Source organism: Oncorhynchus masou, chromosome 33 (assembly GCF_036934945.1).
Source record: "Oncorhynchus masou masou isolate Uvic2021 chromosome 33, UVic_Omas_1.1, whole genome shotgun sequence".
Taxonomy (NCBI): domain Eukaryota; kingdom Metazoa; phylum Chordata; class Actinopteri; order Salmoniformes; family Salmonidae; genus Oncorhynchus; species Oncorhynchus masou.
The window spans coordinates 34,153,271-34,180,717 of NC_088244.1; the positions used below are offsets into that span (position 1 = coordinate 34,153,271).

General features: G+C 45.9%; 3 protein-coding genes across 9 annotated transcripts in view; 1 reads left to right on the top strand and 2 right to left on the bottom strand.

Moving 5' to 3' along the window:
• Nucleotides 1–3,637, top strand: part of LOC135528347 (tyrosine-protein phosphatase non-receptor type 12-like) — a 21,591-nt gene extending 17,954 nt beyond the window's left edge. For 5 of the 7 annotated variants that reach the window (XM_064957366.1, XM_064957368.1, XM_064957370.1 and 2 more), the window contains exons 19-24: nucleotides 217–244; nucleotides 604–666; nucleotides 882–988; nucleotides 1,930–1,978; nucleotides 2,088–2,174; nucleotides 2,285–3,637. In XM_064957366.1, the coding sequence (XP_064813438.1) occupies nucleotides 217–244; nucleotides 604–666; nucleotides 882–988; nucleotides 1,930–1,978; nucleotides 2,088–2,174; nucleotides 2,285–2,346 (396 nt within the window). In that variant the 3' untranslated portion in view covers nucleotides 2,347–3,637. The remainder of the gene's footprint in view (nucleotides 1–216; nucleotides 245–603; nucleotides 667–881; nucleotides 989–1,929; nucleotides 1,979–2,087; nucleotides 2,175–2,284) is intronic. The other 2 variants (XM_064957369.1, XM_064957372.1) reach the window with 1 other exon arrangement.
• Nucleotides 3,198–14,059, bottom strand: LOC135528349 (lysine-specific demethylase 9-like). Its single transcript, XM_064957373.1, has 7 exons — nucleotides 13,363–14,059; nucleotides 12,497–13,134; nucleotides 8,800–8,937; nucleotides 7,200–7,342; nucleotides 6,034–6,201; nucleotides 5,651–5,759; nucleotides 3,198–5,258 (listed from the first exon to the last, which is right to left on the bottom strand). Exons 1-7 carry the CDS (start codon nucleotides 13,931–13,933, stop codon nucleotides 4,602–4,604), a joined length of 2,424 nt encoding a protein of 807 aa, XP_064813445.1. The 5' UTR covers nucleotides 13,934–14,059; the 3' UTR covers nucleotides 3,198–4,601.
• Nucleotides 14,060–14,502: 443 nt separating this feature from the next.
• The window catches only part of LOC135528357 (membrane-associated guanylate kinase, WW and PDZ domain-containing protein 3-like), a 193,254-nt gene continuing 180,309 nt past the window's right edge, over nucleotides 14,503–27,447 (bottom strand). Inside the window, 13 exon segments of the mRNA XM_064957381.1 lie at nucleotides 14,503–17,786; nucleotides 19,512–19,650; nucleotides 19,946–20,083; nucleotides 20,308–20,383; nucleotides 21,081–21,177; nucleotides 21,408–21,593; nucleotides 21,913–22,107; nucleotides 22,769–22,961; nucleotides 23,199–23,293; nucleotides 23,492–23,542; nucleotides 23,545–23,695; nucleotides 24,544–24,575; nucleotides 27,206–27,371. Coding sequence (XP_064813453.1) covers nucleotides 16,732–17,786; nucleotides 19,512–19,650; nucleotides 19,946–20,083; nucleotides 20,308–20,383; nucleotides 21,081–21,177; nucleotides 21,408–21,593; nucleotides 21,913–22,107; nucleotides 22,769–22,961; nucleotides 23,199–23,293; nucleotides 23,492–23,542; nucleotides 23,545–23,695; nucleotides 24,544–24,575; nucleotides 27,206–27,371 — 2,574 coding nt within the window. The 3' untranslated portion in view covers nucleotides 14,503–16,731.

The window sequence follows — 27,447 nt, forward strand, 5'->3', positions numbered from 1 at the left end:
CCAGTCATGTGTATTTAATGGTTAGGTCTGGAACAGGATGCTGCCAACCACCCCTTTGTGCCATAGATTAATGCATCTTTCCTAAATGCCCCTTAGAGATATAAAAATCACTAAGCATTTTTTTTGTCTTCCTTGTGATTCATGCTATGACTCAGATGTTCCAGTTGTTGTTTATACTTTAGTACATTAACACAACACTGTAAATTGTTCACTCAGAGTGTCCGGGCAAAGAGTTCACGGCAAGGTAAGCTATTTTCACGGTATTGGCTGAGAAAAGCCATCTGTCTTTGGTGTGGTTTCCTTCTTCTGCAATCGGTCAAGTCTGTCTGTTTTGGAGTTGACAAAGACTTAAGTCAACTTCCGTCAACTTAAAGTTGTTGCTCTGGGCTCTACTCCCTTACACAATCAAATGCCCTAATAGGGATCATTTGAATAGAGTCATTTATGCAGAAGCTGCACCTACCAAAATAGAAGTCAAGATGATGAGCCACAATGTCAGTGTAAAGATAGGAGGTACTCTTTCAAGCCACTGGAGGGTGGTATTGAGCTATCTGATGTTTGAGACAAAATCGATGTTGATTATTCTGTCTGTTTCCTGTGCAGAGCACCTGGCGACTGTTCATCTGGTTGCGCCAGCCGTTGTGGCCTTGGCGACAGCAGGAAGTGGTGAGTTGCAACGCGCAGAACGTAGACCCCCCCAATTACAACTCAACTCTGTCTCACTTAACTACACCACAGGCCCATGTAAATCTGATCTCTCTCCTTGTTAAGAGGATTCACCATCCGCCCTATTCCCACATAGTGATGACTCTTGATGATATTGAATTTAACTTTCATTTTTAAATGGCTACCTAACTGTGAAACATCTGACTGTTTCTTAGCTGAGATGGAGCAGCAGCAGCTGGTGGTCAACAGCATCTCAACCAGCTCTGGTACTGCTGACAACAAATCAGACAAGGACAGTGGGAAGGGCATGTCTAGAACAAAGGTAATGGCTATGTACATAGTCATAGTAACTGACAGACTTGATCTATTGGTTAAAAAAATGGAGGATCTGGTGCTTCTATACTGTGATGTTATTCGAGTATGGGGGAGTGGGGTAAATTGAGCCATTTTCTGAGTTCATTTCTGTCAAGGGAAATATGATATTCTTTCAAACAAAGAAATGTACATATGTTTCAGGATGTTGCATATCCCTAGAAATAATCAGAATTCATGCCAAAATGACTGTTTTTAAAACATAGCTGGTCCATAAAGTGGTCTCTTGGCACAACTTACCTCGGGTATGGGGTAAGTTGAGCCGCGAGACATGGTAAGTTAAGCCTCCTACACATTTCTGTCCTGAATTAAACACCACTACCTTTATAGAACCATGTCTCTTTGTTTCCCAAACACAATTCAACATAATCACAATCGCTTTTTTGTCTCTTAATCCTTTTAGGCTTAACACTTAAACACTTTGTACTTTTTTTGAAAACCTTAACATATTCCAGGCCTTGTTGTTACCTCATATCCTAGCAATAATGCCTTGTATTATGCCTAGGAAGAAAACACTTACATTTTCGTAACTTGCCATTGGCTCAATTTTCGTCAAGGATTTTTTTTAGCCCACACAGATAAAATCATGCACTTCCATGCTAGCTTTAAGAACTCATAGAAGTTTATGGAGACCCCGACTGATATATAGAACAATATTTAAATGATCTCCTTTGGTTTAGATACAAGCATCATGAAGCATTTAACCCAAATTCCTTTGACTTGGTGAAAATCTGTTTTTTTGGACATAACTTGCTTGCCACTTTTTCAATGTGGTTTCTTCCTTCGCAGACTTAATTTTGTGTATGGTTTCCTAGAAACATGGGTTTCTCAACGTACCCCTTTGTCTTAACTTACCCCACTCTCCAGCTATGTCTTATCTAAAGCCAGCAGTCTGTTTTTCTTTTTCAGAGCCTGAAGTTCTTCAAGTACAGACAGAAACGTAAGTAACAGATCCCTGTAAATGGATCTGCTGCCTGGAACATACATCCCCCCCACCTCTAGTGTGCTTTCTGCTAGCTAAAATAGTAACACATTCTTCCCACCCACAGCAAAGACAGCCCCCCCACCAGCAACAGCCCACTCTGGACCACCTCCTCCTTATGGTGCCACTGCCTCATCATCAGTGTTCAAATTTGGTAAGCATTCTCAAAGGAGATCCATGCAAATCTCATTAACCATCAATAGTCCTTTTAATTCAAAAGTCTCTCAAAGAATCACAGTCTCACAAAGTCTGTTCTCTCTCCAGGATTTGGGAGTCGTTTTGTGAAGCCTAAAGGGCCAAGGACTCACCCCGAGACGTGGTTTTAAGGCGGTCAGTCAACAAAGCTGGACACGTCTGGCCACTGTCCTGAGATCACAGGGCTGGAACCCTGCATGTGGCTAATCGATACCGGCTACTCAACTGAACCAGTGAATGCCTGGTCCCAGGCCTGCTGGTGCCGTTTTTCCAACTCCTGTGTCATTATCAAGTGAGACCAGTGACCATTCCCAGACGAATTATCACAGTGTGAAGGAAGAGTATTTCATGAAGACATGGAGGATGACATACTGTACTGTAGCATTCTCCCTCTGCATAGATTCTGGAAGGACACAAGCACGGTTTCTCAAATTGCTGTTACGGCTTGGTGATCAATCTCTGATGAGGTTACTTTTACAGAACCACCTGCTATTCATGACACATTGATTGTACTGTGGTTGCCAAAAAGGCAAATCACATGTTGGCAAAAGGATGGATGAGTTGATAAATATGTTTAAGAGAGGGCTACTTTGGACTATTTTGCCTGGTCAGATACTGTAAGGTACTTTAAATTGTCGTCAACACTTGATACATGTTATATCCAGATAGTTTTGATTTTGTTTGTTTGTGTAATCTACTTTTGATCCAGACAAAAGCTAGATCTACACCTGCACTGTTCACCACGATGGGACAACTGTTTGTAGGATAAATATATTTGTACCGGTAATATTTTTTATGGAAGTGTGAGATAAGACCAATACTGTATGTACATCACGTATAAGTTGGTGGATGCGTTTTCTTTACAGGCTATAATTTAAAAGCAAATCCAAGACCAATTGCTGTAAATTTACCCATTGATGAGGATCACTGATTTCTTCTCTATAATGCTTACAAAAGTAATGCCACTCAGTTGTTTCATACATAACAGGCATACAGTTATTTATTTTTTTTAAACACAGGAAAAGTTGATGCATTCCATTGTGTGTTTTCTCAATTTACATGACTGATCACACTTTTAATAACATAATTCTATTAAATGTAACTTATTTTTACCCAAAAAATTCTTGACTTTTTGTTAGACAACATTAAAAAAAATCTCATGAATTAAAATACAAACATCAACAACAGTAACAGTATTCGTATTAACACTACACATAGCATGCCTTGGTCATCAGCCACACTCCACACCACAACAGAATATGACTAAGCTCAAAAGAAACCATAGCTGGGTCGTTCTACTAGATATCTTAAGTAGAAAATGTGCACCAATACAGAATTTGTTCAATCCTGTTGTATTCAAATAAGTGCCCTTTAATATAGACAATATGGCGAATTCAATAAATCAGTTTTTTAAATTTTAAATATATGAAGAAAGACTTACTAAAGTGCAGAAATGCAGCATTTTGACATGTCCCTTTCAGGGACATTTTATCCCACTTAACCCCAAACTATCTCCAAGTTTTCACCATTGTAATGCCCTTGTTATTTTGTTGCTTTGACAAAGTCATTTCTGACGATTATTTATTACATGTGATTAGAGGTTCCTTTAGGTCTGTCCCTCATTTTAAGGTAAATCCTGTTACGTGAACTGAACTCCAGTTTTAATATGATGAAATTCCTTTTTAAAACTTTTAAAAACTTTTTTTTCAAAAGAAACAATGAACATCTAATAATCAAATCATAGTTTTTAAAGCAGGTGACAACCCTGAATCCATTGATAGACAGGCTAAGATGTTTTCAAATTTGGTGAAACTTGCATTCAATTGCCACTCCCTGTTGTAAATAATAGGTTTCCCCTGTCAGAAGGGGATTGATGGCTGCTTTAAGATGAAATCGTCAACCCTGTCCCTTTATTTTGCACTTAATAGGCACTTACTATATATATTTTTTATTTTACTTCACCTTTTGAAATGGGAAAACATGTCATTTAAAAACTAATTAGGCAGTGTTCATGATATATACCATGGTCCTCTATTGACTGGTAAAGAGAGTTGCTTCAGTAACTCGTGAAAGAAGTTAGGAAACTCCCCAGAGGGATTGAAGTTTCAGTTACTAAAACAAATATGAAACACTGACACTTTTTCTGACAAATGTTTCTACATTTAAATTACACACTTCGGCTGAGAAGGGGAAAAAAAAATCTGGGCTTGTCTCAAACTGCATTTACACATACAAATAATACATTATAGTCAGAATAATTTAAAAGGAAAAAGTTCAACAATTTCAAGAAGAAAATTGTGATTGTGTTTTTTGTGTGTTTTTTTTACTTTTACATAGGAATGTCAGTCATAAATGCACACAGTTGCACTCCTTTAAATAAGCTCCTCTACCTCAGAGGGTAAAGGAGGTAAAGGAGTAAAGGGGAGCAGAGGTCATTTGAGGAAGTCAGTGGGGCAGTGACGCTGTACATCATGGTGGGGTCGGGGGAGTTGTAGTTTAGACCAGGGGGAGGAGGACGGACCAGGGCCTGTGGAAGCCTGGGCTCCAGTGTAGGGGGGTTAGAACCAGAAGCGACAGGTGACAGGTGGCTGATGCCCGGGTAGGGAGGTCGCAGGTGGGCAGACTTGGCAGGCTGAGGAGGGGCTGGTTGGGGCTCTCTGGGTGGAGTAGCAGGCTTCTGAAACACTGGTTCCTCTGTCTTGGCCACCCCTCCCTGGGTCCTGTCTCTCTGTGTTGGACCAGCGCAGTGGAGCACTTTGGCATCTGACTGGGCCGGGGAGAGGGATGATGAAAAGATTTTACCTGATGTTATGCTCTGGTCGTTGGGCTTGTGTTGGGTGTGCTCCCCCCCATCCTTCTCCTCATGGTACTGTCTGAGACGGATGTGCCAGGCCAGGCTGCAGACTGCCGACACAGTCTTGAACTGGTGGATAACATTACGGGGGATGAAGTAGATGTCGTCGTCACACAGCTGCACGCGGACATAGCGGATGCCCTCCCGCCTCAGCTGGTTCAGCTTGGCATCGTCCACCCACTGGACACACTGCAGGGAGAAGAGAATTAGGGGTAGGCCTGCCTGATCCTCCTAATTTCTCCTCATTGTAAAACGAGGATTATTCCCACAAACACCATGTTGTTCACTGTGTCAACGTTTTTCGGCCATAGATCTTTAAATAAATCCTGATCCTTCCCAAACATAAAAAGTAAGCCTGACGTATCTGGTATCAAGGTCAACACTACGGGTCATTCTCTGTGGCCAAAATTAAGCCTCTCGTCCTGCTAATTGAAGCTGGAAACCAACTCACTAAATGGCATGTTATGTCCGCTGAAGCCTTCCGCATTCAAATCTGACACTTGACCAGCTATCATCCCACACAGAGGAGAATCATACATCACCCTAACACCTTCAAGGCTCAACGAGAGCTCGGTTCCTACCTGAGACACGGGGGGCTCGTACAGATCCAGCTGCAGCCTCTGGACCACATCGTTAAAGTCCTCCGCGTGGAAACACACCGCATCTTTGGTTATCCTCGGACGCTCACTCCTGTTGACCAAAAGAACCGCCACAATCGTTAGCTCACCGGACATATGGATCACACAGAAATAAATGTTGATACACAAATCGGGAAAACTCAAGTGGTTCATAACAAATAACAGGCTGTCATATTGTCATGACAACAGTATCACTGGATGAAGCTTCCCAAACTGGAACTGTTTCACCAGTACATTCCTACTGCATTGCAGCTGAGAGCAGAGACAAATGAATGCCAAACACTTCATAAATACTCATCATTCCCCAAACGACACTAACAACCCACCACTCTCCAAACTGCACAGCCTTCAGCACGCCCACTGCTGCCGTACTCTGCCAGTCGAAGCTCTGGCCCACGTGGTCGGCGTGAGCCCTGGTCCGGTCCTCAAACAGAACCTCTCTGGGCTCACTGGTCCTAGGCAGGTAGTGAAGGTTCTTGATCTCATTCATGGACCTGCAAGGTAGAGAGGGAGAGCAGGTAGTACTACAATCATCCACCGGCCGAAGTTACCCTGGGTAATGCAGGCTGAAGTGACATCATGGCTAGAAGGGTCAAATAGAGCTAAGCGAATGAATGATCCTGAACTTTGGCAAAACTACACTGTGTGTACAAAACATTAAGAACACCCGCTCTTTCCATGAAGACTGACCGGGTGAATCCAGGTCAACGCTATGATCCCTTATTGATGTCACTTTTTAAATCCACTTTGAATCCAAATCACATTTTATTGGTCACATACACATGGTCGTGCTTCTAGTTCCGACAGTGCAGCAATATCTAACAACTACCTAATACACACAAATCTAAGTAAAGGGATGGAATAGGAATGTGTACATATAAATATATGGATGAGAAATGACTGAGCGGCATAGGCAAGGTGCAATAGCGGGTATAAAATACAGTATATAGAGTAATGCAAGATATGTAAACATCATTATTAAAGTGCCATGAATTAAGTGACTAGTGATTAATTTGTTAGAATCAGTATAGATGAAGGGGATGAGAAAGGTTAAAGAAAGATTTTTAAAGCCTTGAGACGATTGAGACATGGACTGTGTGTGTGCCATTCAGAGGGTGAATGGGCAAGACAAAATATGTAAGTGCCTTTCAACGGGGTATGGTAGTAGGTGCCAGGTGCACCGTTTTGTGTCAAGAACTGCCACACTGCTGGGTTTTTAAACTCAACAGTTTCCTGTGTGTATCAAGAATGGTCCACCGCACAAACTTGACAACTGTGGGAAGCATTGGAGTCAACATGGGCCAGCATCCCTGTGGAACACTTGACACCTTGTAGAGTCCAAGCCCCAACACTTTCAGGCTGTTCTGAAGTCAAAAGGTGGGGGGGTACAACTCAATATTAGGAAGATGATCTTAATGTTTTGTACACTCAGTGTATAAATAGGCTTATACTGTATGTATTACTATGATAAAAGTCTTGTCATGGGATCTACCTGCGCCTTTTGAAGGGGGACTTGGGCATGTCAGCGGTTGGCACCATCTGCTCGCCCGGCCGGACCCACATGATGGGCCCATCATCACTCTGGGAACGACAGTCCAGCTTCAGGCTGGAGAGACTGCCCCAAGGTAGGGTCATCTGGATGGACAAGACACAGAGGGTTGGAGCGACAAACTAACATATACTGTAATAACCGTAGCAGATTTGGAGTAATTCAAGATGCGCACATTGAGACAGAAATTACAAGTAACAACCATTTCTGTCTCACTTTGTCCATAAATGATATGTACTCTATTCACAAAAACATAAAATGAATCCATGTACACTAGACAAAAATTTAAAAGCAACATGTAAAGTGTTGGTCCCGTGTTTAATGAGCTGAAATAAACATTCACAGAAAAGTTTCATACACACAAATGCATATTACTCAAAAATGTGCACACAAATTTGTTTATATCCCTGTTAGTGAGCATTTCTACTTTGCCAAGATAATCCATCCACCTGACAGGTATGGCATGTCAAGCAGCTGATTAAACATGATCATTACACAGGTGCACCTTGTGCCAGGGACAATAAATGGCCACTCTAAAACATGTAGTTTTGTCACACAACACAATGCCACAGATGTCATGTTTTGAGGAAGTGTGCAATTGGTATGCTTACTGCAGGAATGTCCACCAGAGCTGTTGCCAGATAATTTAATGCTAATCTCTCTACCACAAGCCACATCCAACGTTGTTTTTGAGAATTTGGCAGTACGTTGAACTAGGTTCACAACCGCAGACCACATGTATGGCGTCGCGTGGGTGAGCGGTTTTCCATGGTGGAAGTGAGGTTATGGTATGGACAGGCATAAGCTACGGACAACAGACACAACTGAATTGTATCAATGGCAGTTTGAATGCACAGAGATACCGTGACGAAATCCTGAGGCCCATTGTCGTGCCAGTCATCCGCCACCATCACCTCATATTTCGGCATGATAATGCACGGCCCCATGTCGCAAGGATCTGTACACAATTCCTGGAAGCTGAAAATGTCCACGTTCTTCCATGGCCTGAAGACTCACCAGACATGTCACCCGTTGAACATGTTTGGGATTTTCTGGATCGACGTGTACGACAGCATGTTCCAGTTCCCGCCAATATCCAGCGTCTTCGCACAGCCATTGAAGAGGAGTGGTACAACATTCCACAGACCACAATCAACAGCCTCATCAACTCTATGTGAAGGAGATGTGACGCGCTGCATGAGGCAAACAGTTGTCACACCAGAAACTGACTGGTTTTCTGATCCACGCCCCATTTTTTTTTTTTTTTTTTTTAAAGGTATCTGTGACCAACAGATGCATATCTGTATTCCCAGTTAATAGTTTAGGTTCTAAGGAATTTATTTTGATTGACTGATTTCCTTATATTAACTGTAACGCAGTAAAATCATTAAAATTGTTGCATTTATATTTTTGTTCAGTATATATGTTCTAAACTACTTACAAGGCCCAGTAGGCCAGTAAAACTGAATCCAACGACACTACATCTGTTAATGAAGGGTGAATTCTAAGCAAAAATCATCCCTGCCTTTTTCCTCTGACTGACCTTTAGAAAGGGGGACTCCTCCAGCATGTCCAGGAACTCTGGGAAGTAGTCCCCCACCTCCTCTGCCATGGCTCCCACCAGACTGATCTGTCTCATAGGTCCGGCCCTGTACGTCCCCGAGCAGTAGGTTCGACCCACCTGCAAACACACACAGAGGGAGAGGTCATGTTGATTTGGCTAAACCTGAAATGAATGCAATGCCAACATGAATTTGTTTTAGATTATATAATTAGGATATCGGATTAACACTGACCTGGCTGGATGGTTAGTTGAGCATAGAGCCGTGCAAGGCTTTCCAACATTTAGATAACGCTAGTTAGTGCAGTATAATCAAACAGTGCCCTAAAGACAACATTCACCATGCATTAATTTAGCTCCCCTGAACCCATTAGTAGCTCTTGGATATTCCAGTGGAACAGCTGCATTAAATTAGGCCGAGGCTAATTGTCTGTGTAAACTGCACAGGGCACTGTGTGTGTGTGTGTGTGTGTGTGTGTGTGTGTGTGTGTGTGCAGTGCTATCAGTCCTATGAAGGAAAGGAAAAGAGAGATACCTAGTCAGTTGTACAACTGAATGCATTTAACTGAAATGTGTCTTCCGCATTTAACCCAACCCCTCTGAATCAGAGATTATGCGGGGGGCTTCCATAATCGACATGTCTTCTGTGCCCGGGGAAGAGTGGAATGGAAGATGGAGCTGACGGAGATGGCAGCATCGCGACGAGCTCTTAGAAAACTGCAGTATTGGTTGTTTTTTTAATGTACTATTTTTTTTTACATTATTAGCTCAGGAAATGTGTCATTACATACAGCTGGGAAGATCTATTGGATATGAGGACGGCGGTAACTCACCAGAACTACCAGCATTACGACCAAGAATATTCCTGGAGCAGATCCATTATCCACTCTCCCCAGAGCAATTTAACTTATTCCAGAGGCCGATCCGAAACATTGCTGGCGGAAAGGAAGCACTCGAGGCGGCCTGCTGGTTCGACCACCCACCGCTCCAGAGTATATTACTCGCTAATGTTCAGTCTTTGGATAACAAAGTTGATGAGCTAAGAGCAAGGATTTCTTTCCAGAGAGACATCGGGGCCTGTAACATACTTTGTTTCACGGAAATATGGCTCTCTTGGGATACTCTGTCGGAGTCGGTAAAGCCAGCAGGATTCTCAGTACATCTCGCAGACAGGAATAGATCTCTCTCCGGGAAGCAGAAGGGCGGAGGGGTGCGTTTCATGATTAACAACTCATGGTGTAATTCTAGGAACATACAGGAACAAGTCCTTTTGTTCACCCAAACTAGAATACCTCACAATTAATAGCCAACCATATTATCTCCCAAGAGAATTCTCCCCCGTCATCGCCAAGGCCGTTTCCTCGCTTCAGGATGGTTTTGATCACGTGGACTGGAATATGTTCCGGGTAGCTTTCGAAAATAATCTGGATGCATACACGGATACGGTGACTGAGTTCATAAGGAAGGGTATAGGAGATGTAGTACCCACTGTGACTATTACAACCTACCCTAACCAGAAACCGTGGATAGATGGTAGCAGTCGCGCAAAACTGAAAGCGCGAACCACCGCGTTTTACCATGGCAAGGCGACTGGTAATATGGCAGAATATAAACAGTGTAGTTATTCACTCCGCAAGACAATCAAACAAGCTAAATATCAGTATAGAGATAAAGTGGAGTCGCATTTCAACGGCTCAAACACGAGACGCATGTGGCAGGGATGACAGACAATCACGGACTACAAAAGGAAAACCAGCCACGTCGCCGAGACCGACGTCTTGCTTCCGGACAGGCTAAACACATTCTTAGATCCACCCCAATAGATCCACAGGCGATGCAATTGCCATCGCACTGCCCTATCCCATATGAAAAGAGAAATACCTATGTAAGAATGCTGTTTATTGACTAGAGTTCAGCATTCAACACCATAGTACCATCCAAACTCATCACTAAGTTCGAGGCCCTGGGCCTGAACCCTGCCCTGTGAAACTGGGTCCTGGACTTCCTGATGGACCGCCCCCAGGTGGTGATGGTAGGAAACATCACCTCCACTCCACTGGGGCCACACAAGGGTGCATGCTCAGCCCCCTTCTGTACTCCCTGTTCACCCATGACTGTGTGGCCAAGCACACCACCAACTAACGCCTCCATCATCAAGTTTGCAGACGACACAACAGTAGTAGGCTTGATTACCAAAGATGCCGAGACACCTCCTCCCTGTAGGCTAAGGGCTCTGGGAGTGTGGTGCCTGGAAAACAACCTCTCACTCAACATCAACAAAACAAAGGAGATGATTGTGGATTTCAGGAAACAGCAAAGGGTGCACCCCCCTATCTACATCGACGGGACTGCAGTGGTGAAGGTGGGAAGCTTCAAGTTCCTTGGCGTACACATCACTGACAAACTGAAATGGACCACCCACACAGATAGTGTTGTGAAGAAGGTGCAACAGAGCCTCTTCAACCACAGGAGGCTAAAGAAATTTGGCTTGTCACCTAAAACCTTCACAAATGTTTACAGATGCACAACTGAAAGCATCCTGTCAGGCTGTATCACCGCCTAGTACGACAAGTGCACCGCCCCCAACCGCAAGGCTCTCCAGAGGCTGGTGCGGTCTGCCCAACACACTACCGGGGGCAAACAACCTGCCCTCCAGGATACCTACAGCACCCGATGTCACAGGAAGGCCAAAAAGATCATCAAGGACATCAACCACCCGGAGCCACTGCCTGTTCATCCCGCTATCATCAAGAAGGTGTGGTGCATCAAAGCTGGGACCAAGAGACTGAAAAACCACTACCATCTCAAGGCCATCAGACTGTTAAACAGCCGTCACTAGCACATTAGAGGCTGCTGCCTATAGGCATAGACTATGAGTTACTGGCCACTTTAATAATGTTTACATCTCATATGTATATACTGTTTTCTATTGTATTCTACTGTATCTTAGTCCGTTCCGCTCTGACATCACTCGTCTTAAATAATTCATACTTAGATGTGTGTGTGTGTATTGGGTACATGTTGTGTAATGTGTGAGATATTACTGCACTGCACTGTCAGAGCTCGAAGCACAAGCACTTCGCTACATCCGCAATAACATCTGCTCATCACATGTATGTGACCAATAACATTTGATTTGATTAACTTGCTCAGGGGCAGAACCAGATTTTTTACCTTGTCAGCTCAGGGATTCGATCCAGCAACCTTTCGGTTACTGGTCCAACCACTAGGCTACCTGCCGCCGCTATGCGTGTCCATTGGTTTGTCAAACAACAGTAAAACGGCATGGAACAGGCCTCTATGGAGCATAGCAACAGGGAAAGCTTGGCAAGAGTTCAGCTATAGACTTAACGTTGGTGTACTTTGGACTGAAACAACTATTGGAAGAATGAGCTAATTTATAACTTTGTTTAAGATAAGTGCTGTTGTTGTCTCAGCTGAAACATAGTCAAACAGAACACCTGATTCACTTGGTCACTTTATCAGGCTGGTTGAGGTGTTGATGATGGGCTGGAACAAAAGCCTTCCCACCCTGTAGCTCTCTAGGACCAAGATGGTGACCACTGCCAGTGTATTTAATGTCAGCTAAGACAAAAACACAGTATGAAGTCCCATACAGGTAACATCAGGTCACTGACAGGCCATTTCCATTACTGTTCCATTATTTTTAATACTCTACCTGAGAGTGGAAGTTAGCGATAGTAGTGGTCTCTATATCCTTCTTCCCCAGGATCTCCATCTTGACCGGCGTGGAGGGGAAGTTGAAGGCAAAGTAGTCCAGGAAGTCAGGAAGGAAGGCAGCAGCCCCATGCACCACAGCCAGGGCGTAGCGGGCTGCCCCTCGGGGTCTCTCAGCGAAGGCCAGCTCTAGGAACTCCTGGGTGAAGCGCTCCATCTCCACGGGCCGTAGAGAGGCCAGCTCATCAGCGTAGGCGTGCAGGACCGACGCTCCGCCGTTGGCCTGGCGCTCCTCGTGGATGAAGCGGCCGTAGACGGTGCCTGTCTGCAGAGACGAGCTGCGGATGAAGTGGTCTTGGGGGGACAGGAAGGGGGGGTGGGTGTGGTTGTGTACTCCTTTAGGAGTGTGGTGGTTGTTGGGGCCTGTACCAGGCTGGCAGTGTTTCCCCTCCTTCACATGGCCAAGGCGAGCTGAAGGACTGTGGTCAGCCAGACCTCCATACACAGTCTGGACCTCCTTGTTGAATGTGCGGATCTTCTTACCACGCTCATCCTCACGACGCCTCCTCTTCTTCTTCCTCCTCCTCAACAGGTACACCTCCAGGGACTGGGCCTGGCTGTTCTCATCATGATGGGGCTCTGGAGGCAGGAAGACGATAGCTCATTACCATGCACATAATTTGTCCATACCAAAATTGCAATTGGTTCACAACTACAAGTATGCAAAACATCCTCACCTGTTTATGCATCACCTGGCTGCTTCTTTTCAACAGAATAGTCCGTTTGACTTAATTGTAAGTTTGCATATGATTCAAGCAATTAGAGTGGTGACATTAAGAATTAATAGAATAGGCAAGAATAACCTACCTTTGTTTTTCTTACATAGGCCTACCCCATGTTTCACGTTAGCCTCTGTGTTTTCCTTCTTGAGTTTGAGCTCTTTCTCACTGTGCTTTTCCTTGTTCTCCTGTATCTTGTCCTTGGGTTTGGCCACTTTGAGGGGCGTGAAAGTGAACTGTCCAGGCGGCAGAACCGGGTTTTTTTTCCTGTCCAACTTGGCTGCTGCAGATACCACCTTCTGCGCAGGCAGAGGAGGTTGAGGGTGCGTGTCCTTTGCGCCTTTGGTGTTGTTGTGGTGATGGTGGTGATAATGCTGGTGGTGCAGAGTAGTTTTTTCGGTGCTGGAGTTGCGTGGTTGTGGTTGACCATTCTGATGCGGCTGGTGTATTCGCTGCTGTTGAACATGTTGTGGGTGATGGTGGTGGTGATGATGGAGCTTCACTTTCTTTGCTTCCTTTTCGGATGAACGCTGGCGTTTATCCGTTGATGGTGACAGCTCCCTCTTGTTCTTTTTCTTCTTTTCTTTGGCTAATTTACCAAGGCTGTCCCTTACATGATTTTCTACTTTAATACGGCCCAAGTCGACCTGTGCAGCCATTTTGCACGTATATTTAAATGGCTAGAAATTCATACTGCGCAACTCGATCTGAATTTGTAGTTCTTGTATGCATCCAGCGATCCTGTACTTGCAGTTTATCCACCCTTTCTGCTCTGTCCACACTTGATGCGCACGCTCAGTATGTGAGCTCTACGGGTTGTGTAGTTTTCGAGTTGCATGGGCTGTATGGGAGTTGAAGTTCCTTTTTGGGCAATACGTGCGTCTCTGCACGCAATCACTACAGCTGACGTAATGTTTTTTTTTATTTTTTATAATCCGAGCGCCTCTGACAGACAACCTACTGAATGTCTGTCCCGCGCAATGGCGCGCACCGTTCAAAACATTTCAAATGTAATTTGGTAATGAGCTGTCTGTCCTATGCATATCATGTTTTTCCTAAAAAAAAAATTATTCGATAATATATTCTGCATATTGTATTTGCAAATAAAGCTGCATAGTTATTTTGATACTTTCAGATATTTCAAACCAAATTATTTTACTCAACCAGTGGTTATTACAGCAGACAGGACAGATTCATTGTACCATTAAATACACTTTACACAAAGGAATATGTTTATGTTTTCAAACTTTATTTATCAGTGCATGAACAGAACGCCATGACCAGATTACTTCCTCTCACCATTTTATTTTCTTCTTAATTACTTAAAAAAATAATAGAGCGATTTACATCATTTTTTGGGGAATGAAGGTAAGTATTTATACAGGTGCTGTACAATTTATAAACATTTACAACTACCACATAATGTAGAGACCGGAGGCTGTTCTGTTGAAGCAATGCAAGGCCACATTATTATATAGACACACGTGACATGAACAATACGGATGTAAAAGGGAAACTATACATAACTGAAGAGTTCATCAAAATCAGTATACTTTTCTAAGATTTTATCAAGAGATGGCAAAATGTGAATTGAACCACACCACAGGACAAGCATGGCGGACTAATCCGTTTCTCAATAGATTTTCATTCGAAAGCTATTCCATACATTGTGAGTGCATAATTCAAGGCCGTACGTAAAAATCCCGTTTTCCATGGTTGCTAGGAAGAAAAGACTGCTTTGTTTAACAGACTTTAAGCTGGACACACAAACGTAAAGGTCTTAGTAGATATGTTTCATACATGCTACATAATTTATGCCCTAAAACAGAGTAGGCTATACCATAACAATTGTTTAACATTATGTAGTATTCGTCAAACTCGGGTTTCAGGGATTCTGATCGTTTCTTTACTTCCTCCAGGAGAGGGCACTATAGTCTAAAGTGTATCAGAATAAACCAGGATATGTTTGGTATTAACTGGGTATTACTGTAGTCTTTAGATTGATTGAATATTAACATCTTGGACTGGTGCACAATTCAAAGCACATTTTGATGTGCACGTTAGAATAAGAAAAACGGCTATGTCGCAAAAAAATAAAAATGCAAAGGTCTCTACTTTTAACGTCAATCTGTTTATACAGCTAATTTACCCCCACATTTAGATTAGGAAACACCTTGCTAAATAAGACGCATGAGATAACGTACAGTCAAAGCTACAGCAATATCTAAAATAAATACCTGTCAGCTTGTAGTATACACATTTTGCCAGAAGACCTTAAATAGCTGCTGACAACAAACAACACCACGGATTAAGGATGGAACTGGCTGTGAATGGATAGAAATAGGATGTATAGGGATCATAGACTGACATACACAATTATCTAGTAGTCCTTATGTCATTTACGTGGCTCATCCAACATGGTGGCACAGTTCAATTGATACAGTGATGCATAAGTAATGTAATGTACACTAGAACACAGTAGTCATGAGCAATTTTTTGAAGTACTCCCACAGGTGTCTATGTGGCTAAAAAACACATTTACATTTTCAGTGGTTATGTCTCTTCTACACATTCTATTTCTATGCTTAGCTCATTACATCCAAATGTAGCATATGAATACGTAGATAGTGTGTGTGTGTATGTGTATATATATATATATATATACTTTGTCATAGTTCATCTCAATAAATTACTATATGCTTCATAATAAACACACGTGTAGCAGTAAGTAAACAATATACCTAACCACAAGTGTATGGTCATCAGATAGATGCATATAAAGCGTTGTCGTAGTGATCTAAAATCTACTGCAAAGCTGATAACAGCGATTCAGAGTCTACACAGAGAGCATGACTGGACTGGATATGGACAGACAATCATTGAAAACCCAAACCCCCTTCATCTCCCAGTGACTCGAGGAGTAATCACCATCACCTCTTTTATACACCCATCAGGGACACAGCAGTGGATCAATCCCACCAGGAACACAAAACGCTGAGTGATTTTGCCTGGATACGAGCCCATCCTTCAAACCTTCATACAGAGTGACAAGCAGCATCCTTCATCAAAGCCTCCTTTCATTACCGACAAAAAGAGTTTCACAGAAAGGATTATACAGGACATGAACCAACTCCCTTCCCAGCATGTCCGAGTCTCTGATTGGCACAAAACAGATTGGATTTCACTGTCCTTCACATCAGACAGGCACCCACCACCACTGCAGAGCCACAGACTGACTGCACTTTGAACATTAAGACAGCCTGGAAAGGTTGGCTGAGGCAAACTGTGAAAAGAAGCATTGATATGCAATAGGAGGCAATGTGATGATGAGGAGTAACACAGTGATGCTAAATAACCCCGATCCCCTACACTCCTCATTGGTCCATTCTAAATATAATCAATGCAGGTAAGCAGAACTGTAGTCTTGTATGGACGGGTTAGTACGTCTACAACGCATTCAGTTACCCTCCGCATGAGGGTGGATCTTGGCTGAGCTGGGGACCTTCCACGGCCCCGGGGTGATGGTGGCCGGTTTCTTACTGCTAGGGTTCCCGTTATATGTGTGCTCCTGGATAGCAGCACTACTTGTGCTTCCCCTGGTATCACTCGGATTCTCCTCCTCAGCCGCCTCTCTGTGCTTGCTGTCTCTTCCCTCTCTCTGACCCCCCTCTCTGCGATGCAGGGTTCCGCCCTCAGAGTCTGGCCGTGCCTTCTCCCTCTGTGTCTGGGAGTGGGATCTATGAGGCGCCGCCCCCCTGTCCTTCCTACGGCTCTCGCTGGTTCCCCAACCTTCGCTCTCTCTCTCCTGTCTGCGAGTGGGGTCCTCCTCCTGATTACTCCTCCTCTGCTCTCCCCCCTGCGTGCCCTCTCCAGAGGCCGGGTTGGAGCTGGGATGCTGCTGCCCTCCAGAACGCCTCTGACCCTCATCCTGGCTCCTTGAGGGCTGCCTGGAGACGCCTGCCTCTGGATCCCTCCTAGGGGTGGTCTTCCTGGGGCTGGAAGAGCGTCCCTCTCTGCCCTCCCGGCGCTCTCTCTGGCCGTGGCTGTGGGCCTTCCTCTCCCTTCTTACGTCTCCCTCTAAAGACTCGTTCTTGTTTTCAACAGTCCCTGCCTGGCTTCGGTCACCTCTGTCTGTCTTCCTGGGGCTCTGGGAGCGCTCTTTGGTATCAGCCCGGGCTTCCGTGGCTCTCTTGGGGCTAGCATGCTTGTTGCTGTGGGACATGGAGTCACTCTTCTTGGGGAGGGTGTTGGGACTGGTGTGTCCCCTGTGGTGGCGAGGCTGCTGCCCTCTGGCCTTGTTGGGCTCCAGCAGCCTGGAGGGGGAGGGGGCAGCAGCAGCGGACATGTCCCAGTCAGAGGGCTCTTCGGGGGCAGTGATGTTGGCGGACGAGGGCGGGGACAGCTCGGAGGTGGACAGGGAGATGGAGGATGGAGAAGCGGGGGATGACTGCTGGCCGGATGCAGAGAGTCTTGGAAAGCTTGAGGGTGAAATGTTCACTTTCTCCTTCATACCTGGAATAAAGGCATTGAGAGTCATAGTGAATGAGAAATGAAATGGTTTCACCTCTAGCTAACTGAGAGAAAAAAACAAACAAACAGATTGCTGTCTTTCCAATCTGCTTCAATATCACAGTTATATTAAAGTCTGGGATGTAATTGTATATTCAATATGTGGAGGTGGTGAAGTATCTTTAAATCTCTTAAAATAAGAGCACATATAACACAATTCATTTCTTTCTCTACTTTCCCAATTATAACCTTTCAAATATGAGCTTTTGAGTCAAATAGACAATATGAATGTGAGATATGCATCAGTGGAGGCCAGTGACATCAAAGGGAGGTAGGTGCAAGGTTTTCTCCATAGTCACACAGCTGACGTTTCAATTTCCCCCTCGAGCTGATAAGAGTAGCACTGGCGTGATTGAGAGAGCAAAGATGTAGCGGAGAACCAGCAAGTGAGATGGACTTATTGGAGCTGAAATGGGGTTTTCCATTTCTATGAGGAACAACTCATAGAAATCCATTCTTATTCATCTCAGGACAGGAAAGAGTTGATACCGGTGAACGCACACACACGTTTTTAACATTTGCCCTCCTTCCCATTGATCAACATCTCATTAACGACTTTCTCCTGGTCTCAATCATTGTGATGTCGTGTGCGTTCAGTGGCGTCAGTGTTTGGGTTCTGTAATAACCTTAAAACAACCTCGGGGGCTCTAGAGCCACGTCGTTCTCCAGCGTGGGTCTCGGGCCCCAATTCAATCAGTTGCAGATAAAGAAAAACTGCAGTTTCACTCAGAATGCTAACTCTATTTTAAGGCCATGGTTAGTTTTGTCCTTGAGAAAAACAAACTGTCTTTTCATGGTAAACACCTCTAGTACTGCATGAACATTCAGAGGGAACCTGGACTGTAGTGCAATTTCCTTTATCTATGATTGATTGAATTGAAACCATAGTTAGTAAACTTGTTTCCCAGGAGCCACTGCCTCCGTTCAGACCACCTCCTGCAGGTCACAGTTAGAGAAGCTCTCATCCTACGAGACCTTGTCTGGGGCATAAGGCTGCTATGAGAAGAGCTGTCCAGTTCTGATTGAGGGGGCAAGAAGGAGAGATAGACAGAAGCTCATTTTAAAAGGAGAGAACAGAGGCAAAGAGGAGGAGAGAGGAGAACGAGGTGGTTTACCAAGGTTATTAGGGACAGACCAAGAAAAGCAGTGAGGCCACTAGTGATGCTCTGGTTTCATGTAGAAGCACAGGGTGGAGGAAGAAGAGTTCACACCTACAGGGAGGAAGAAGAGAGAGAGAGAGACAGAGTGCCAGGACAGCCAGACAGAGGTAGAGCCAGATAGAGCGGTATAAAGCGAGAGAGAGAGAGAGAGAGAGAGAGAGAGAGAAAGGTAAAGAGAGACGCCTGCAACAGCCTTCACATGCAAAAAAAGGGAGGTACTGTAAAAGCTGGGTTATAATGTGTGTGTGTTTTGGAAGGAGTAGTAATAGTGTTTGAGCAGTGTTGAGACCCTACAAGTAGAATAAATAGTGTTCTAGAAATACAATACTAGAACGCACATGGTTAGTCCATGGTCAGTCTTCTATACGTATGTGTATCTTAAGCAGCAGTAAGTGTCTGAGGAGGCTGTGTGTCGAGTTTGGATTCTAATTCTCTGGTTGAGAACATGGTCACTCTTCCGTGTGTGTTTGAGAAGAGTATTCGTCCTATCGAGTCCGAGGTCACTCACTGGGGTCGGGGACCCGGCCCAGGCCAGGTCTGAGGAGCAGCAGGACCTTAGTGCCCCCAGCCTGGATCAGCTCGATGGCCCGGGTGTGTGTGATGCCTTGGGTGGGCTCGCCATTGATCTCCACGATCTGATCTCCAACCTGTGGTAACACACACACACACACACGACATCCCACAGGGATGGGTTGGGGGAGTGTTCAGCCGGGGTAGGTCGCCATTGTAAAATAAGAATTAGTTCTTAACTGACTTGCCTAGTTAAATAAAGGTTCAATTAAAAAACAAAACATTACAGTACAACTGGGTTAAACGAGTTGAAACTGGTTCTCTCTCACAGACGCCTTTCATCACACATGTAGTTTTGTACCCATTCTCATAGAACGAACAGAAGAAGCCCCCATTTATGGGAGCAAGTATTAACGCCCTGGGTTGACTCACGTGAATCCTGCCATCTTTCAGCGCAGGGCCCTCCTCCGCCAGTCTCAGTATGAACAGGCCCATGTTGTACTCCTTCCCTCCCCGCAGACTGAAGCCAAACCCCCGCTGGCCTCGCTCCAGCTCCACGTGGAAACAGCCCTGATCCAGAGAAAATATACATCTCTACCACGTTCAATTCAGTTATTCGGCTAACGTTTAGCTATAATGTCATGATTATGTTGTAATAGATTTGTGATTGCAAGCTTGATGATATTCGGGTACCCAATGTCGCTCACTCAAGGGTAGGAAATCAACCACAAACGCAGCAATAAACAACACACGGAAAACACACAGGGTTTGACCGTTTATCGCCATAGCCTCACCTGCTTGGGGCCCGAGGTGATGAGTTGTCCCAGCTCGCTGGGTGGGACGGACTTCAACTCTAGAGGGTCTTCATTCCTAAACAGTCACAGACAAAACATCACAGTGTCTGTGTTCTCTGCATCTACAGTACCGGACAGGTTTCTTCCCTCACAGGGTTCTGAGTGTCTCTTTCCTTCAGTGTGATTGTACAGCAGTGGGCTAAATTGTACACGCTGCAATTCTGCTGAAGAGACCAGCTGCTTGTTCTGTAAACTAAAGCAGCCGCTGCTTGCAGAGCTCATGACAATCAATTGTGGGAGCTGAGCGCCAGTGATACTAAAGAGTCCTTCTTAAAAAAAGTGTGCTTTCCCAGACTGCCTCTGTCTAACGGGGAGAGTTTACATACTTAAGAGTGCCGAGTCAACAGCCTCCCTCTCTTGCTCCCCTTACTTCCAGAGACCTGCCTGACCCGAGCCATGTGTTAGAGATTACCGAGAAGGAGGAAGGGTTTGACTTGATTAGAGAAGAGAAAAGGGAAATGAGGAGAGATCCAGGGTGAAACCACATGGTGAGCAGAAAGAGAGAGAGAGAGAGAGAGAGAGAACAGAGTTAGGGGAGGAGAGGGGAATTATCGGTCTGTAGTAATGGATTAAGTCTGACAGGTAATCTGGTTTAAACAGGAAGATCAAAGACAGAGTGCAGGAAAACCACCCTCTGTTAATCCTTCTCTTTCCTCCTTTCCTCTTCAGGATGGGCCATGTAGCGGTGTGTGTGTGTGTGTCCACTCCTGTACCTGTCAGTGTGGCTGGCAGGCTGCTGGCCCACAGCTCTGTGCTGTGTTGCAGGGCTCTGCTTGGCTGAACTGGTTTCAGATGCAGGACCACTATTCTCTAAAAGAACACAGAGGACTTTCAGTATGGAATGTCATGCACACGAGCACCTCATCTTCACCAGTCATCTCAACCCCGTACCAATCAAAATAACAAAACAAAAAAACGGGTACTGCGAGACTAACACACTTCGTAGCTCTACAGTAAACATAAACAAAAAAAGACTACAGACTCCCATTTCAAGTAGGACTCGATATCCCAGAGTTCCGCGTGTCTGTGGAAGTTCTTACCATCCTCCGGCACCACAGTGAGGGTGACAGTGTTGCCGGCCTCCTTGATGAGCTGGACGATGTCATTGTGGGACAGTTCCACGATGGACTGGGAGTTGACAGCTGAGATACGGTCGCCCACCTTCAGCTGACCGTTGCGGTCCGTGGGGCTGCCCTCGATGATGCGGCCGATCTTGTGAGGGATAACTAGAGCAAGAGAGAGAGAGAACGAGATGACAGGACAATTTAGCTCAGCCCTGTCAGGTACAGTGCAGATGGTGCTTGTGAGGCAGTAATTGTTTTTCAATGTACTACCAGCCTTACTACAGCACAGCTTGCGGGACGCCACAGAATTCTATGGCACGTTATTTAAGTGTCAGCCATTGTTGCCAGAATGACGCAATTTACCACAATCTGCCACCATCTACCACAAACCGTCGCGGCGTAAGCTCCAAACTTGGAAAGGAAGAACCCCTGTAATCAGACGAGCCGAGCGTTCTATGATATGACTCTCCCTCTCTCTTACCTCCGGGAGGCGGCTTGTTCTTGGAGGTCAGGATTACGAAGCCAAAGCCTTCGTTGTCTTTGCGTTGCAGGGTGACGTTGTAGCACTCTGGGTGTTGGGGGGAGCTGGCCGTAGGGACCTCGATGCGGAGGAGCTTGGGAGAGCCGTTAACCAGGGCTGGAGCAACCTTCTGCTGACCACCACCAACGTCCTCCTCTGATCACACACACACGCACACAGGGATGGGTTCATTTGGGGGAAGCTTACCGTTTACATTTGAATCACCTCATTTTGACATTGTTTATGGTCTCTCTCAGCCATTCGTATGAAAGTTCATAGACAATAAGTGGTTTTATAATGCTCAGTTTATGCCACCACATTATCCCTTTAGGCTGATCCAATGCCGTTCCAGTGCTCATTTTAAAATGAACCCCACAATTACCGTACTGAAAGACTCTGATGTGTGTACGGCATTATCTGAACTGAGCACAGAATAGGAAATCAATATTTGGAGTGAAAATCTTTGTCAAGTCTGGATATCAGCCGCAACGCGTCTATGATTGATGCTTCATTCTTCCAGTTCAACCACGTCTAACATTACAATACATCAAATCCAAAAGCAATTTCTAAAGTGTTCTCTCTTGTCATTGAAGCTTATTTGTGTGTGTAAACAAAGCTGCGTACAGCAGGGGCTTCAGTCTGTCCATCCGTCAAGATATAACAGACCAGAACTCGTCTTGTTTCCCTGTTTGTTATGTAAAATCATCTCTCACGACTGGATCTGACATCTACACAGCACTTCTCACAGCGATCATCACTTTTAGAAGAGTTGCATAAACGCACGCACGCACGCACACACACACACACACACACACACCTGTGTGAGCGAGTTTCCTGCGGACTGTCAGCAGGACTTGTCCGTTGCGGGCAGCGTTGGTCATCAGCTCCAGCACCTGCTTGTGAGATCTGCCCTTTACTGGTACCCCGTCGATACACATGAGCTCATCACCTGCCCGCAGACGCCCGTCCTTCTCTGCCGCACCCAGGGGTACGATGGCACCAATGTACACCTGAAGCCAGGGAACAAAGGAGGGCATGATGACATTTAACTAAGCCACTCAAACACAGGGGCATAACTTTAACCAGATTTAGAGCCAGTTTCCCAGATCCAGATTAAGCATACTTGTGGTCATTGGAGGTAACCCATTTAAACCACGAGGCTTAGTCTGGGTCCGGCTAAACAGCCCACAGTGTGCCCGGAGTCTTCATGCTGTCCGAACCAGTGGTCTCCTTGGGAGGGTACTTACGGGCTGATCTGGCCCCTCTCCTCCTAAAACGCGGAAACCAAAGCCCGACTCCTGGTTCCTCTTGATGAACACATCTAGGTCCTTGGTGTTGGGGGCTGGACGGGGAAAATGAGGGAAAGAAAGAGGACACATTGAATTCACCGCTGCTATAGAAGAACAGGCAAAGACCGAACACCTTCTATGTTCAGTACTCATGAGGACAGTGAGGGTTAAGAAAAGTGATGTGTGAGACTGGCACCCCGTCGATACACATGGGCTGTCGCGTAAGGAAGTGGTATGTACTGTATACTCACGCTTGCTGTCCAGCAGGGCCTTGGACTTGAGGTAGAGTTGTGAGGGGTCGGGTTTGGGGAGGCTGAGCGCATGGTGTTGGGGGGGAAGGGAAGGGGCTGGGGGGCCGGGGTCAGGGCTGGGTCTGCGGGGCTGAGGGTCTCGGTGCTGGTGGACATCTCCTTCTCCTGCCTCTCCTGCCTCTGCTGCGACATGGGAGCAGTGCACTGCAACACAACAAACCAGACAATTCATTTAATTCAACTCTACAGCACCTTTTAAAAAAATGGCCCGTATAGCATCATCTACAACTCAAGACACGTCGGGGTAATAGTGCTGGATTTAGCAAGACAGGACTTGTTCTTCTGTACTCTCAAACTACTCTTAGACGTTTTCCACTAGTGTCTGCAGTGCCGGCCTTTGTTAACACAGTCCCTCATAAAAGCTGTAGGGAAAAAGACTTCCACTGAGCCCGATTCTTCCATTTGGATGTATTATATCTCAATACAATTCTCTGTTGTTGACCCAGTAGACACGTATACTCTGTTGTAAAAGGCGGCACATCAGAACTGTTGAACATGGATTTACAGCTTAAAAACACTGTTACACAGTATAGCTACTACCAGCCAGGATGTTAAATAGCTGTTTGCCAGGAGCACATTCACCCATCCGAGTCAGTCGGCTGCCTCCAAAAATAACACCAGCCCAGCGTGCGTGTGGCTCACGAACAGCTCCCTGAATAATGTACGGCTCTCTACAGCAGACTGCCGTTGGTGGGGAATGAAACTAAGACAAAGTTATATCAGGGCTTGTTTTAATAATTCATCTGGGGTTTAAAAGCCCTGTGTTTCCATTTATGTTCCCAGACCCGCTCGACACTCTCTAGTCCCAAATGGTACTATTCCCTACATGGTGCACTACTCTGACCAGAGACCCGGGTCAAAGTAGCACACTACATTGGGAATAGGGCGCCATTTGGGACACACATCTCTGATTAGAATCCCCCCGTAGAGGCCACGGGGAGAGTCTCTGGAAGAGAGGAGAAGGGTAATTAAAAGCATTTATTTGAACTTACAGGTTTTAGAGACTTCACAGGTGATGTCTGACCTGGGGAGAGAGAGCGAGAGAGAAAAACAACGTTATTAGACAGAAAGATGACTCAATACAGTATAATACCAATGTATTACGGAGGACAGATTCCAGTGCCTTAGAGGGATGACTGGGTTAATGTGCTGGATGTGTAGAGGTATAATAATCTCTCTCTACTTCGCCACTCTTTTACTCCTGCTCTGCTGTGGACACATCCTCTTTCATCTGCTTTAGCGCAGTGGTTCCCAAACTGTGGGGCAGGCCCTCTAAGGGGGGGGGCGAGAGGGATCGGCGGGGCCGGACGGCGCAGGGGTCAGTCCGACTTTCAAGTTGTAATAGCACAAGGTGCCATTTTCGTAATTGGGTAGTGCATCCTCAGTTTTCCTATTTTCCATCATTGTATACATTCGAGAGCTATTTATAACTGGTCAGACATGTCCAGATCAACGAGCCCATGTCAGCTGACATTTTTTAGGTTTCTTTTTTGGGAGTAATGTTCGAGTCACTGAAATATCACATGAATACACATGGCAAAATGTATAGAATAGCAGTAAAATAAACTTGAAATGTTCTCTCCTCCAACAAGTTGGGGTGTGAACAGATTGTGTCATCTGTAGTGTTTGTGGCCATAGAAATAGACGTGGCGCGCGTGGGCACAGGATGTTCCCCAATGCTGGAAGGGGAGGGGCCTGCTCTTCAGAATGAGTAGTGACCATGACCGTAGCCCCATACGTCCTGTCTCCCTGCTCTCCTCTCTGATTCTAAAGCCAGGAAGTTCATGGTTCAACTTAACCAGCTGGTGGCACTATTCTCAAGCATCAGCATGGGAAGGATCTCTGATCTCAGCAGAGCAACAGACTGAGGGAAGAGGGATGAGAGAAGAGATATGACATTGTGCCTCGCCGTGGGTTAACCTTGTAATGTATTATCCACACCTGCCACCACAAGTCAGACAGTCTATTCAGATAAGGGCTCAGCAGTTCACCCTCATTAAGAGAAGCACAGTCACCATGAAGGGATGACCCAGCGGTGTATATCCAGCTGTATGACACACAGCTAGTCACCACCTTTCATTGACCATGGGGAATGGTGACAATCCACATTGATATTACTAGTACCACATAGGGCAAGCCCCAATACTGCACAGCGGAAGGACCCCGGAGGCTTCTGAGTGTGTGGTGTGGTCAGCCGAGGAGACAAGTTCTTGTTCCCCCTCTCTGTGTTGGTCAATGATGGAGAGCTGATCAGAGACCCAGGTTCTACACCTCAGCCCCTAGGTGATCTCAGAGGGAACTCTACAGTTAAACACCCCTCCTGATAACCCTGCCAGGCCAGGCTGTGGTCGGTCTCCTGCCAGGCCAGGCTGTGGTCGGTCTCCTGCCAGGCCAGGCTGTGGTCGGTCTCCTGCCAGGCCAGGCTGTGGTCGGTCTCCTGCCAGGCCAGGCTGTGGTCGGTCTCCTGCCAGGCCAGGCTGTGGTCGGTCTCCTGCCGGACCAGGCTGTGGTCGGTCTCCTACCGGACCAGGCTGTGGTCGGTCTCCTACCGGACCAGGCTGTGGTCGGTCTCCTACCGGACCAGGCTGTGGTCTCCTGCTAGCCCCTCCATCAGTCCCCCCACATCCTTCCCTGAAACAGTCAACAGCACAACCTGAATCGGCTCCCTCCCCCCAGGCCTCCTCACAACAAACAAACTCTCTGCCTGAAAATACTGCATCTTGACTCCTTCAGAGCACTGGAGCACACGTCCCCAGGTGAACATGCTGCATCTTGACTCCTTCAGAGCACTGGAGCACACGTCCCCAGGTGAACATGCTGCATCTTGACTCCTTCAGAGCACTGGAGCACACGTCCCCAGGTGAACATGCTGCATCTTGACTCCTTCAGAGCACTGGAGCACACGTCCCCAGGTGAACATGCTGCATCTTGACTCCTTCAGAGCACTGGAGCACACGTCCCCAGGTGAACATGCTGCATCTTGACTCCTTAGCATTCCTCAGAGTATTGGAGCATATTTCTGTGGGTCAACACAACGTACAGCATCTTGGCTATTGTAGTGCAGGCAAAACGGAAAGAGCTCTTCAGTTTATTCAGTGACAGCATCCTCTTTGAAGTGGTGAGCAGGGCCAATATCACTTTCCGTCGTCCAAAATGTCAGACTGCCTCTGTTAGGCTGTCTGCCACTGAATGCTTATCTAACTATCTAGCTAAACACTAGAGACACTTGAATCTAACTCCCACTAGCATCCACTCCTCCTCACCTTTCTGGTCAAGGTATCATATTCACAGCCCCACTATTACTGCTCTCTGAGCCTGCCTGCTTGTATGCAGAGGTGCAAATGGGAAATAGATAGTGGGATAGACGAGCATGAAATTGCTTTATTAAACGGTGGCTGGCTCTGGGGCTGGCCTCTGGGAGGGCCGGCTGCTGAGGAGCTGAACGGCCATCTAATTGACTTCCTCGAGGAACTTCTATTACTACAGTACGTATTCACAGCCGCACGACCTGGTCACACTAAAAAGTCATGACATCACTAATGTGGCAGTGTACAGTTTAGTCTCGCAGCTCCTCTGAATCCCAGTATGTTGACTGTGATGAAGGCACCGCCTCCATATGCATCTCCTCCCACCATCCCCCGCTCTCTCTCTCACCTCCCCTGAGTACCAGGATGTGGACCTCGCTGCCCACCGGCAGGTCTTTGAGGATGTCCACCACCTGGGCGTGGCTCAGTGTCTGGACGTTCTGACGGTTGATCTCCTTGATAACATCCCCCTTCAGCAGGCCACGGCACCACTGGGCATCCAGGATCATCTTCACCTGAAATGACATTCCAATAGGTTTCGATTGGATTGGATTCGGTTAAGCTATGTCACATTAGATTACCTTACTTATC